Raw genomic sequence first — 14,266 nt, forward strand, 5'->3', positions numbered from 1 at the left:
GAAAGGTGCTCTCTCTCTCTTTCTCTCTCTCTCCCCCTTGCCCTCTCTTACAAACACCTTGGCCCACAACCCACGATGCCATACCAGGCAACAAGTCAGAGACACAGGAGCAACACAAAGGCCAGGTGCCTGTATCTGTTACCAGGGTCACCCCTTGGTGTGTAAGAGAGCATCACAGTGGGGAGCACATTTGCCTGACTTCACAGTGTGGAAATCTGACTCTTGGCTGTTTACCATTTAGCTGAGGAATGAGCACCTACTCTCCCAGAGAACAGCAGATGGGCAGGGCTGCACTGAGGTTTCCCAATGGATCTCAAATCCCAGTAGCCCCAAGACTTTGATGAATCGGGTTCCTACTAACAGTTTGGTATTGAAGGCTTACCCTTCTGCAGTTCCAAAATGTCAAATTTAACAGGCAGGGCCCAAACCACACTACCATCTACTACTCATCCTCCACCACCTCACCCCTGGGAATTAAGCCAAAAGGATTAGAACAAAAAAGATAAAAGAAAGAAAGAAAAAGTAAGCAAAATAAACTTGCATTAAGCATTGCTTTCTCTAAGCAGCTGAAAGTCATAAAAATTAACGAGTTTAACATAATTTTCATTTACTGACTGATTGTAATATCAATACTAGTAGGAATGTAGTGGAAGGAGCATGAGTTTTAAAGTCATCCAGACTTGGATTTGAATCTGGGCTTGACACCTGTTAGTTGTGTGACCCCAGACAATTAATTTAACTTCGGTGAGCTTTACTTTCTTCAATGGCAAACAAGGGCTAATAAGACATACTTTGAAGTGCTTTTTGAGGATTAAATGAGGTAAAAATGTCAAGCACTAACCACAGTTCCTGGCATATCCCAGGTACTCAATCTGGGTTAGTTCTTCAGGTTGCTAGGTTGCCTTCTGAAGCCCTGTTAATCCATAAAGCTGGCATGAAGTAGGAGTGTGATGAACTTACTACCAGAATTTTTCTAGAATTGATAATCAGCCACTTTTTACAAAGGTAGAACAAACGTTTCTTTTTCTTTTCTTTCTTTTTGAGACAGCCTCACTCTGTTGTCTAGGATGGAGTGCAATGGTGCGATCTCAGCTCACTGCATCCTCTGCCTCCTGGGTTCAAGTGATTCTCCTGTCTCAGCCTTCTGAGTAGCAGGAATTACAGGTGTGCACCACCACACCTGGCTAATTTTTGTATGGTAAAGATGGGCTTTCATCATGTTGGCCAGGCATCTCCAACTCCTGACCTCAGGTGATCCACTCACATTGGCTGCCCAAAGTGCTGGGATTACAATCATGAGCCACTGCGCCCAGCTCTTAAAGGTAGAACAAATATTTCTATTTACGAAACTAGACTGAGGCTAAATTTTATTTAATGTGTATGGCAGCAGAGAGCTTTTAGATAATTCATTCCCACTGCTACTTGGACTGGAAATTGATTGAAAACTAAGGAGGTGATGAATGGGTAGACCGGCCCTTAACCATACTTGGAGGGTTTTTTGGTTAAGCATTAATATGAATGGTTTTTCATCATGTTTATTACTGCAGTCTTTGGCAGGAAGAATGAGACACAGGGTACTCTGTTACATGGACACAAAATGAACTGACTTGAGATTCACTAACTTCTGAGAAAAACTCAATTCCATTCATTTTCTGTGCTAAAAGTCTACTTAATGCAATGCAAAGTACAAGGGGGGAAAAAAAGCAAAAAAAAAAAAGCAGCAAACCCAGTCCTACCTGGAGCAAACGTTCCTGTTCCTGTTGCCACTTTTCCTGTCGCCTGCGCTCCTCTTCTGGGTCCCATGCCCAGAACTTAAACTGCTCAGAAAAATAAAACCATAATGAGAATTGAGCCATGTCCTCAAGAGGCAGGCCAGGTCAAGAGAAGACAATTGGCTTCTGGCCTGGCACCCAGATCGACACACAGAAGCAGAAGGCTTCACCTATCTAAACATCCTCTTTGGTGAGAGAAACCATTTTTTAATCTTAGTCCTTCTTTGGTTTACTTCCAAGATGCTGATATGATTCTGTGAATGTTTTTGGAGCTAATAAAAACACAAAGTAATTAGCCACTGGCATTGGAAGGCTTTGCTTCATTCTCTCAGAAGTGATTCCTCTGAAATGCATTCATGCTTCTGAGCCTAAGGTGCTCATTCTGCATGCTGATCCTGGGTCTCAGCAAGCAAGACCGGTCATTTTAGCAGAAATGCATTTTGTAAGAAGGGGTATTTCCCACGCTATGAAACTAATCTTTTATACTGCTGTTGCTTTTCCACACCAGCTGTCCCTATAGTGGGTTATCTAACTCACCAATGCTCACCAATACTACCTAAGATCCAGGCAAACAGATCACTTGGGGCCCACCAGACACAAACACTAAAGCCCAAGGACTTATTTCCTTTTTGAATTAATAAAAGGTTTTTGCAAGTTTGGAAACCAAGTAAATAATGAGGAATAATGGAGAAAAATGCATGAACCAAAGCAGGTGTCCAGGCCTCAGAAGATGAGACTTGGAGGGTGTGGGTGGGGAAGGGAAATCACAGCCTGCCCCTGGGAAACTAGGAAGAGAGGGGCTGCTGTGTTTAAAGTCAGCTGCCCCAGTCACCCAGAGTATATACCCAGACAGACCAGGCTGCCAGTAACTGTGCTCCTCCCTTCCCTTTGTTCTGATGGGGTAGGATAGCGAGGGAACTGCCTGGGAATCATGAGTAGAAAAAGCCAAGCAAGGGTAGGGGGATGGGAAACAGGGTTGGGGTGGGGAGGGGTGCAGGCAGAATCTATGTACCTTGGTAGCCCGGGAAGATGGACAAGGACAGTGCTATCCAAGGTTTTGATAGATCCAGTGTCTCAGGTACCTGGCCAGCCCACCCCTGACTCTGCCTGGCCCCCAACAGGTCCACATTAGCATTCAGGTGCATGGCAGGTGGGCTGGCCCCTTAGTATCCTCAGGCAGAGAATGCAGGCCAGGCCATGGGTGATGCTTGATTTATAACCTCATAAATATTTAGAACTTTAATATATTTGAACAAATCAAACATGGCCCCATTTTGTACTCTTGCTGCTGTGTTTCCTGCAATTGATTGGGATGGCCATGATGCTCACAGCATAGTTAAATACAAGTGGGCCACTAAACTGGAGATACTAGCTTATCACTTCCTGCTTGCCACTCTTGAGATTCACACTGCATATTAGCATATTACAGGCTCTGAGATGTTATGCAAGGGGCAAATCATTTAATTATATATGCAGATGGTCTCCAACTTAGGATGGTTTAACTTAACAATTTTTCAAGTTTATGATGGTGCAAAAGCAATATGCAGTCAGTAGAAACTTAATAAATTTCATGAGATATTCAACACTTTATCATAAAATAGGCTTTGTGTGAAATGATTTTGCCCAAGTGCAGGCTAACATAAATGTTTTGAGCACGTCTAAGGTAGGCGAGGCTGCGCTATAATGTTCAGTAGGTTGGGTGTATCAGATACATTTTTGACTTAAAGTATTTTCAACTTATGATGAGTTTATTGGGATGTAACCCCGTTCTTAAGTTGAAGAGGATCTGTCATCTAAAATTTCCCAAACTCCCTTGGATGGCCATAAATGTTGCCCAAATGTGGTTACACCAGATGGGAAATTCTACTGGAATGTAATGGTGTTAGAAGTTGGCTCCACCTGTCATTCTCCCAGAACTGGAGGCGGTTTAAACATTCAGAAGTTCTTCCAGGGGCATGGCCCCTCTTTGTCTTTTGAGGGAAAAGGGGATGTTTGTGTGAATAGAGCCATAAAAGACCACTGAGGAAAGTCGAATAGAAGAAAAATAAGGGAAACAAGTAGGAATTATTTAATTTCTAAATTTCACTAGGCTGTCAGGAATAAGTCAAGTAAGGAGTGGGCAGATAGGAGGAGGAAGTACAGGGTGGGAGGACTGAGCACAGAAAATACAGAATATGTGTTAAAAGGCAAGAGAGGAAAGCAGTGGGTATTTTAAGAGGAGGATAAAGGGGAAGAAACCAGCATGATAAACAAGAAAGAATGAAACAATGCTTTTGCTCCTTCTTTTGCAGATTATTTACTGGGCACTGACTGTGGGCCAGGGTCGGTACCAGCTAGCCAAGTGACCCAGGCTGGTGGAGCTTACACCTGAGGGTGTGTGGGGTGGAAGAGTGACCAATATATACATATGACCAGACAGTGTGATAACTATCGTAAGAAATAAAAAGGTGCTAGAATAAGTCAGAATGAACAGCCTTTAACCCACTTTGTCCTCCAATTTACCTATTTACAAGTCTGTATCCTCCTCTGGTCTAGGGATTCCTCAGGAGGCAGGAAGGGTCCCTCACCCTCCTAATGACTCCAAGACCTTATTTTTTAGGCCTTCCACAAATGTTTGTGGAATAAATGAACGGAATCCCTTCATGCTGGGTAATGCATCTCCTACCGTTAGAGTTCCTCCTTTCATAGTCTCGAGGTCCTCAGGTAGTCTATGGAGCCCAGCATAATCCAATGCTTATCTCCTCTTGAGGCTTTACTTATTTCAAGTTTCTTTTATTTTCTATTCTATGATGAGCCATTTACCATCAAAAGCACATTAAATTTTCAGAGGATTTACTTAAGTGAGCCAGTGATTTGTGTCTTCCTTACTCTATTTTCCATAAACCAGAAATGAGAATGTGTTTCTCTAGAATGCCCTTCCTCTCCACCCCTCCCCAAGGGGCATGAACAACTGACATCCTTGTTCCAAATGCAATTTACAATGGAAATCTTCAGATCTGTGCCATGGGTGCTAGCTTTGGGATTGTTCTGGGGTTCCCATCCATCATCAATGAACTCAGCTTCCCGGGAAACAGGATTCCCAGTATTGGCTTGGGACTGATCTTCCACACATAGTCCCTAGTTTTGAAATGTGGCTGGTGACACCAAGCGTTACGCAACAAGTGATGGATCCCTTCTCTGTTCTGCAGAGGCATATATGAACTTCCTAAGGGAGACAATTTCCCTATAGATAAGAATTGATATTGACTATGGTGGGTCTCTTGGATTAGCTATTGGGAGCAGGAGAGTATTCATTTACGTATCAGGCACTGTGCTGGAGGCTTCTGAGTAATTATTTTAATTAAGGCTCATAACAACTTCAAAAGAAAAGTACTGTCATTTTATTGTACAGTCAAGGAAGATGAGGTTCAGATAAGTTATGTAATACTTTCAGGGCTACACACTAGATCCAGAATCAAAGGTACAGTAGTGATTATGTGGCTGAGCCCAGGCTGCTCAAGGGCAATGCTACAGTTGGTTGTGCCACAGAGGAAGTCTCCAAATGTAGGCCAGGTGCAGTGGCTCACACCTTTAATCCCAGCACTTTGGGAAGCTGGGGCAGGTGGATCATGAGGTCAGGAGATAGAGACTATTGTGGCTAACATGGTGAAACCCCATCTCTACTAACAATACAAAAAATTAGCTGGGCTTGGTAGCACGTGCCTGCAGTCCCCACTACTCATGAGGCTGAGGCAGGAAAATCACTTGAACCCAGGAGGTGGAGGTTGCAATGAGCCAAGATCACACCACTGCACTCCAGCCTGGGCAACAGAGTGAGACACCACCTAAAAAAAAAAAAAATAGTAACTCTCCAAATCTAATGGGAATTTCAGAGGGCGAACAAGGAAGATAGGCCCAAGATTAGAAACACCAGCTTCAGATGTCATGCAGCAGCAAGGAATTTCCACAGCATCTTGTGTCTTATTTTAATTCACAAATACTTTATTTAATTAAAATACAAAAGGCAAAGCAACATTATAGTTAATATTGGTCAAATACTGATTATGAGAAGGGGTGCAAAAATTAGAGCTTAGGTATCTTGGAAAGCTCTGTGCTTCCTGCAATTGATTGGGATGGCCATAATGCTCACAGAATAGTCAAATACAAGTGGGCCAATAACCTAGGTCCCGTCTGCCAACAATATACTATGTTCAAGCATTATCCTTATGTTAAAAAATGAGGTGCATTAAAAAAAAATGTGTCTACAGAAATTGTCAGTTTTAATACTAATTCCTACTGTCATATTCTATTTTTTTATTATTCTATTCTATTCTTTCTTTGCGATAGTCTCACTCTGTTGCCCAGGCTGCAGTGCAGTGTTGGAATCTTGGCTTACTGCAACCTCTTCCTCCTGAGTTGAGGCAATTCTCCTGCCTCAGCCTCCTGAGTAGCTGGGGTTACAGGTGCCTGCCACCACACCCAGCTAATTTTTGTATTTTTAGTAGAGAAAGATTTCACCATGTTGGCCAGGTTGGTCTTGAACTCTTGACCTTAAGTGATCCACTTACCTCGGCCTACCAAAGTGCTGGGATTACAGGTGTGAGCCATCATGCCCAGTCTGTCACATTCATTTTAATTGCCTCTTGGAACAATTTAATTGTGTAGCCCTGAAGGTGTTATATAACTTCTTTGAACCTCATCTTCTTTGACTGTACAATAAGATGACAGTACTTTTCTTTTGAAATTGTTATGAGCCTTAATTAAAATAATTATTCAGAAGCCTCTAGCATAGTGCCTGATATGTAAATGAATCCTCCTCCCACCCCCCTCCCCCTGCTCCCAATAGCTAATCCAAGAAGCCCACCATAATCAATATCAATTCTTATTTTGCTTTCTTGACTTATCAATTATTTTCAGGCATAATAACAATTCCATATAATGATAATCCATGTCTTCATAATTTACCTGATGGCATTATGTGTGACTTTCAATTATTCTTTTAAAAATCAATTGTTTGGGTCTCAATTTTGGTTGAATACTCTTTAAGCAAATCAAATGTTATAAATTAAAATCACACTAACTCATAATCTTATTCGTTAAAATGAGTGACTTACAGGTGTCGTAACAGGTGACTTTTCACTGCTTGGAGAATCCACTGCACAGAGAGAAAAGAATGAAAAAAAAAAGGTTTGAATGTGACTATCTTTTAATTGTCTTTGTTTTCAATCCTATCAGTGGAATGTAGTGCCTACATCAGCTTTAAATCAATTTTTTGTTTGTGTATGTGTGTGTGGTAAGCCAACAGCATTAGAAAATTATAATAAAGCAGACAACCCCTGTAGCAGGTTGCACCCATCACCAAAAGAAGTTACAACCACCATCAAATGATTGATTGTATCAATTAACACCAGGTACTAGACTACAGAAAGCAACAACTATTCCTATTAGTACTGGTTCTTAATGCACCTTGCATTCTGGCTTGACTGAGCAGTTCCCTCACTGTCTGGCATAGAGAAGTACCATATAAAGAGAGGCTAGATGTCACCCAGGAAGCCAACACAGTGACACAGTTAACAAGAGAACCATGATCAGTTTCTGGTAAATGTTTTAAATCTTTTTTGTTTGTTTTTTAAGCAGGGAACTATCAAGAAAGTGATGAATATTATTATTTCTTTGAATTCTTGAAATCAACATGAAGTTCTGTGATTCCCCCTGCCCCGGATTTTAGCATAACTGGTAGTGATATCAGAGCTAGCTCTTTGCTAACTGTGCATGAGAAATAATTTTTTCCCCGAAATCAGAAATGAAGACAAGTGCCAGACATCACTGATTGCCCCAACATGGATTTTCACACAGAAGAAATATAGCTACCCAGTATGCAGTTTACCTGACTGAGAGAAAAACTGGGATCGGCGCCAAGAGTTCTGAACTCTAAGCGGAACACTGGCAGTGCCAGGCGACTCTAGATCAGATGGCAGAACAGAACAAACAGAAAACCGTGAAAACTGGGGTGAGAACTGAATAGAATCATGCTCCCAAGTACTAAAGGAGGGTTGGCTGTAGTCGATATCAGAATTGAGAGTCAGTAAATCTACAGCACAAAATGTCTTATTAACACATATATAAAACTGAAGACATGGACAAAATCAACAGACTGGGACAGTTTATCCTATTGTTTGTCTTCTTTGGTGTTAGGTGAATTTCATAGGCTCATACCTAATGGTGATAGTGTTAAAATGTTAAATCTCAAAATGACAGGATGATATACTATGCAAAAACAAAAATGTACAGTTTGTATTGCTTTTTGGAGAACACTAGAAAAGTATACAAGGCAGTGAAGATGGGTGGTTTAATCACTATTTCATATACATCACACTTTGTAAAGGTTATGTACAGAAGTCTGTGGCAGAAGTCTTTTTGTATGTATAAATAAAGGCTGTGTATATGCCTGTATGTGGTGGTAACAAACACACAGAGCTCATAGCAAGGATTTGCATCCTTAAACTCTGCTGTTCTAGCCTGTTATTCTCAATTTGAAAAAATCTGTTTTTAATGTGCATACATTTTACTGAAACATCAATTTGAGATCTTATTCTGCTGCTGAGAGACAGTTGAGAAAAGGAAATTTGTCACTTTCAAATATATTTTATGAATGTTTTCAGGGCATTTAAAGACTGATTGCATGTGCGTGTGTTTAAGGAAAGCCTGTGGAACATCTTTAGGGTCGACCAGCAGATCTTCAGTGACCTGTATGACCAGTCTATAAATGGATGACTTTATAGAAATGGGGGAGAGACTACTTTCTGGGGGAGAAAGTATTAGGTGGGCTGCAGGATTCCTGATCCTAACTCTAGAGTTCCCTTGGACTTGATGCTTGTCTTCAGACCAGTCCCTCAAATGGGTGCTGGGCAGAGACCTATGCCTCCCCCATCTCCCCATCCCAATTGAAAACAAATCATGTATTTTAAGCTTACATTTACTAAAGGTTTTTTGCTTCTTGAAAGACAGGAACTTTATAAACTTCAAGCAACTATTACTGTTATTTTCATATTAATCAATGATATCTTTGGTGCACAATTTAAATAAATACTTGAGGCCAGTGGTTGTCGGAGTGTGGTCCCTAGATGTGCAGCATCAGCATCACCTGGGAACCTGTAAACAATGCAAATCCTCTGGCCCCAGCCTAGACCTACTGAATCAGAAACTGAGAGTGGGCTCCGAGCACTACAGGGACTCTGGCACACACCAGTGTTTGAGAACTACTGGATCCAGTGTAAAACTGGATCTCAACAACATAAACACTCTTGTTTTCTTTGTGAACACTCTGATTTTAAAGAAAGGATTCTGCCGGGCGTGGTGGCTCACGCCTATAATCCCAGCACTTTGGGAGGCCGAGGCAGGTGGATCACGAGGTCAAGAGATCAAGACCATCCTGGTCAACAAGGTGAAACCCTGTCTGTACTAAAAATACAAAAATTAGCTGGGCATGGCGGTGTGTGCCTGTAATCCTAGCTACTCGGGAGGCTGAGGCCGGAGAATTGCTTGAACCCAGAAGGCGGAGGTTGCGGTGAGCCAAGATCGCGCCATTGCACTCCAGCCTGGGTAACAACAGAAAAACTCTGTCTCAAAAAAAAAAGAAAAGAAAAGAAAGGATTCAAGAATACTTTATTTCTGCCTGGTTCTTGCTCTATTCTTTTACTCCTCCTGCTGCTATTCTACAATTACTAGACTACATTATGAATGCTTATTCTGGGCCAGGTTTTGAGCTAAACACTTTCTCTGGATTCTCCCATTTGATACTTCTAATATCCCTATGAGGTTAGTACTACTATTATGTCCAGTTTACAGGTGCTGATTAGAGGTGAAGGAAAATCTGATGGGTAAGGTCACAGAGCTAAGAACTAGACACACAAAAATTTGAACCCAGGCATTCTGTCTCCAGAGCCTGCAGCTATAATTACAGTTTCCATGAACCAGTACAAGTATTGATATGGTTGGGCTGTGCCCCCACTCAAATCTTGCATTGTAGCTCCCATAATTCCCATGTACCATGAGAAGGACCTGGTGGGAGGTAACTGAATCATGAGGGCAGGTCTTTCTTGTGCTGTTCTCATGATAGTGAGTAAGTCTCATGAGAGCTGATGGTTTTATAAAGGGGACTTCCCTGCACAAACCCTCTCTTTGCCGGCTACCATGTAAGACATCCCTTTGCTCTTCCTTCATCTTCCACCATGATTATGAGGCCTCCCCAGCCATGTGGAACTGTGAGTCAATGAAACCTCTTTCCTTTATAAATTACCCAGTCTCAGGTATGTCTTTAACAGCAGCATGAAAGCGAGCTAATACAAATATACAACTGGTGTACTCCAAATATAATTCTATCTTAAAGAATAAATTTTGAAATGTTTCAGTACTCGACTAAATTTTGTTTTTTAATCATTCAACTTGGGTAAAGAATGAAGTAAAGTCTCTTAATTCAACAGCACATTTTACAAAATCAAAATGTGTCATAATAACTAATGGAATGTGTAAATTGATAAGAAAACAAAACATGGTTTAACATGGCTTAAAATTAACATGGCTTAAAATATTCCCTCTATACTGCTTATCTACACAATTACAAAGTACTAGAATTAGGGCAGAATTAAAAGTGGTCCAAATATGGCCATTTGCTGGCCCAGTTGTAATACTTATTTTTGTCAATTCCCTTCAGGACAGTAGGACTGACAAATTTAAGACAAATGCTTTGAAAACAGTATCGAACTTGTTTCCACATTAAGAACCTAGTAACTGCCTCGGTACAGTGGCTCACGTCTGAATCCCAGCACTTTGGGGAGCTGAGGCAGGTAGATCACGAGGTCAGGAGATTGAGACCATCCTGGCCAACATGGTGAAACCTCGCCTCTACTAAAAATGCAAAGACTTAGATGCACATGGCAGGGCATGCCTGTAATCCTAGTTACTTGGGAGGCTGAGGCAGAAGAATCACTTGGATCTGGGAGGCAGAGGTTGCAGTGAGCCAAGATCACACCACTGCACTCTAGCCTGGTGACAGAGTGAGACTCTATCACACACACATAAAAAACCCAAAAAACAAAACCTAGTAACCATCAGTACCTACACAGTTAATTCTTCCCAACAGCTGTAGATAAAGCCCAATTTATCTGCCAAACATCAGTAACAGCTAATGGAAGCCAACTCAGATTCCGCCAGTGGCTCAAATAGCTGCCCACCAATTAAAAGAAAAGTAAACAAGCTAAATCTATAAAATGCACTGGGGAAAGTCTATTTAAAACAAATAAACAACAACAACAAAAAAAAAAACCAAGAAACCCAACAGTTCTTGCATCCTGAATGCTGTTTTTCTTTTCTTTTTAAAAAAAGCTTTAATTTACATTTAATTTTATGTTTTGGATAGTGACAAAGTCTTGTTATGTTGCCTAGGTTGGTCTCAAACTCCTGGCCTCAAGTGCTACTCCTATCTCAGCCTCCCAGTGTTGGGATTATAGGTGTAAGCCACCACATCCAGCCCTGTTTCTACATCTAGAGAGATCTCACAGCAGTAAAACTCAGTGGTCTGTTTTGAAGGACAGTCTCTCTGGGTTGTGGAATTCTCAGAACCCATCCTCTGCTGTTCACATCGCTCAGGGTCCTTTCTGGTGGTCATGGGCACCTGGGATTCCCACTAGGATGAAGGGATTCAAATTGATTCTTAAAGAGTAAAGGGGTAAATTCACAACCCTGTATATGGTCTACACAGTACTTAGGGAATTTGCAGTGGTCGGTGCCATTTTAAGACCTTCTTATAGGCCCTAAATGCCCATATTTCTAGAAGCAACCCCTTCCCACATTATGTCAAACACATTAAAATATATCAAACATATGAAAATATATCCTCAGTATGTATGTGTTAAACATTTTAAAGTCCTCGTATGTACATATACACACGCATATATTTCTCACATATATATATATATATATACACACAAATAATTTTGGGGAAGATTAAAATGTCTATAACCTGTTTAATCTATAATGGTGAATGATTTCTCAATAATCATCATGCACTCAGGAATTATGATAGAGTTAAAAAAAATCTGGCTTTTTCTCAAAATTATTGTCAAGGTAAATGACATTCATGAAGACCAGAATGAACAGTGAAACAGACATAATATTAAACGTTGTACTGAGTATATTAATTTCTGATTTTGTGACTATCTTTTTCTATTTTGGAGATAATACAACATTTTTAAAGCTCTAACACTTGTATCAGCACTATTGTGCCCATAGTACCTGGCAGACCAAATGGCCCTGGCAGCTAGGGTTCCTGGTCTGGTCAAACAGAGAATCCAGCTCCAACTTTCCATTCTGAAGTCATAAATTCAGCTATCACAGACTCTGGCAAACACCCTGGCTAAAGGAATATCAACATAAAAAACGTAATCTTCCTTTAAATTAAGTAGTATTTTACCACAGATGGGCCCAGCAGAACATGTAGACCTACAATAAAACATATCCTTCTCTTTACCTTGAGAACTGAGATTTGGCAAATGTAGTTGGTTGGCTTCAGGCATTTTGTCCAGAAATGGATATGTCAGCGTTGCTTCTGGCTCTGGAGATTTTGGCTTTACCACCTGGACAATGAACAACAGCCACAAACATTATAGGAATTGTCCATTGATAAATGCACAGGTGACATAAAAGGTAAGGATCCATGGCTATTATGGAAGTCAATCAGTTCAAACATTTAACATTCAACTTTAACTTTAAACATTTAATTTTTTGTTCCTTCCCTAAGCACTTTCATCCTTCTCTACATTAATAGAGTCCATTTTCTTAGGTAAATCAAACAAGAGAATAAAAATGAGATGATCACTTTTCTCCAAACCAGAAGACAACATTCCATCTTTGGAATTAAACATTACTCCCTCTTATTTTCTTACTGAGCGGTCACAAATTCTCTTCATGCTACCACACAAAACTGAATTTGTAATACCAGGAAATTAGATCTTCCACCTAAGATAATTAAAACAAATATTACTCTATAAGTGCTAAACATTAAAGTAATATTACTTTTCAATGGCCATTATTCTCAAGACATTACATAACCCCCCATGAATTTATGCAAAGCACATGAAAGACAATATACTTTGCCTGTTGACAAAGAAGCATTATTATAAATAACCACCATCAAACGATGCCTTAGTATCTGATACTCCTAGGGAATTTTTGAGGCACATTTGACTACTTGTCAATTCCAAAATTACAGATTTAAAAATTCTTATGTTTGCTTTGTAAAATAGATTTTTCTTGTTATTGATGCTTAATTTTGTTTCTCCCTAATCTGAATGACCTTTAGTAGAAGCACCCTTATGATTTGTTGCTTCTAATCAACTGATCACTGAAAGACTGGATTACCAAACTTATTAAGACAAAAATGTGTAAAATAAGCATCAGTAGACACTGCGCATAGGTCTGAATGAAGAGTGTGGTTGTAAAAGTTTATGTCTTTTTAGCTGCTCACAGGACCTTCTCTGATTCACTCTTTGGCTGGTGGCTGTGTTCCTGACAGATAAATGACCTCAGGGCAAATGAGACAACAGAGCACTTGCTTCATCATACCCTGATCCCTAATTTGGTCCTCAGAACAAATTAATGTTAGAATTTACCCTCAGAAAAAATTATTGTTCTTTATGAATAATATATTGAACTCTTCCTGAAGAAAACTAACCACCTCATTCTGCATTACAGAGGTTAACCAGGTGTCCAAATGAATGTTGGTGCTACACAGCAAATGCTAAGGTGTAGCCTTCCCAAGCTGACAACCCACCAATCATTAACCTCATATCATTTCCTCATAATGGAGGCTGGCAAAAACATGTTTCAGTAATGCCTGGTTGTCAATGAAACAGTTAAGACTCATCAGCAATGCTCAAAATGGCTGCTATATAAAATGGTCAGCCTGTAAGCATGGGTGCTTTGTTTTATAAAGGGAACACTCCCAAGTGAAATCAGAAAATAAAAGCTGCTGCAATCATGGTGGCTACCATGCTCCCTTTATCTAAGAGCTGACTGCACAATAGGAAAGGAAGAAAAGGGAGAAATTCACATAGTCTAAGTGAGAAAAGCACTGGATTCAAAGACCATGATTCCATTTGCTCATCAACTGGTAGGGCTCTTATCCTAGAGTCAACAAAACAGGATTCCGGGGCTACATATACTTGGTACCACATGATACCAAGAATACTTGGTAATCCTGCATATTTTACTTTATGCTTTAAAAAATATCCCGAGAATAATGTTTACCAGATGACCAGAAAGAAAAATGCACAAAAACATACACACAAACAAACTGAAGAACTCCTGGAAACAATTTTTTCCAGAGTAGGGCAGGTGTGACTCTGCTGATCCACGAATGGACTCCAAGATGAGGTTGCACAGCTGAGGTTTGCAATGACTACTTTTACTTAGGATATTCATTCCGTTCAAGTTAAATTTTTTTTCTTGCAATGATA

General features: G+C 40.3%; 1 protein-coding gene across 36 annotated transcripts in view; it reads right to left on the minus strand.

Moving 5' to 3' along the window:
- LIMCH1 (LIM and calponin homology domains 1) overlaps positions 1–14,266 on the minus strand; it is a 349,321-nt gene that overhangs the window by 21,194 nt on the left and 313,861 nt on the right. For all 36 annotated transcript variants that reach the window (XM_078367290.1, XM_078367286.1, XM_008993431.5 and 33 more), the window contains 3 exons: positions 12,280–12,385; positions 6,866–6,906; positions 1,737–1,817 (listed from right to left, as the gene is read on the minus strand). In XM_078367290.1, coding sequence (XP_078223416.1) covers positions 1,737–1,817; positions 6,866–6,906; positions 12,280–12,385 — 228 coding nt within the window. The remainder of the gene's footprint in view (positions 1–1,736; positions 1,818–6,865; positions 6,907–12,279; positions 12,386–14,266) is intronic.

This window comes from Callithrix jacchus, chromosome 3 (assembly GCF_049354715.1).
Source record: "Callithrix jacchus isolate 240 chromosome 3, calJac240_pri, whole genome shotgun sequence".
NCBI lineage: Eukaryota > Metazoa > Chordata > Mammalia > Primates > Cebidae > Callithrix > Callithrix jacchus.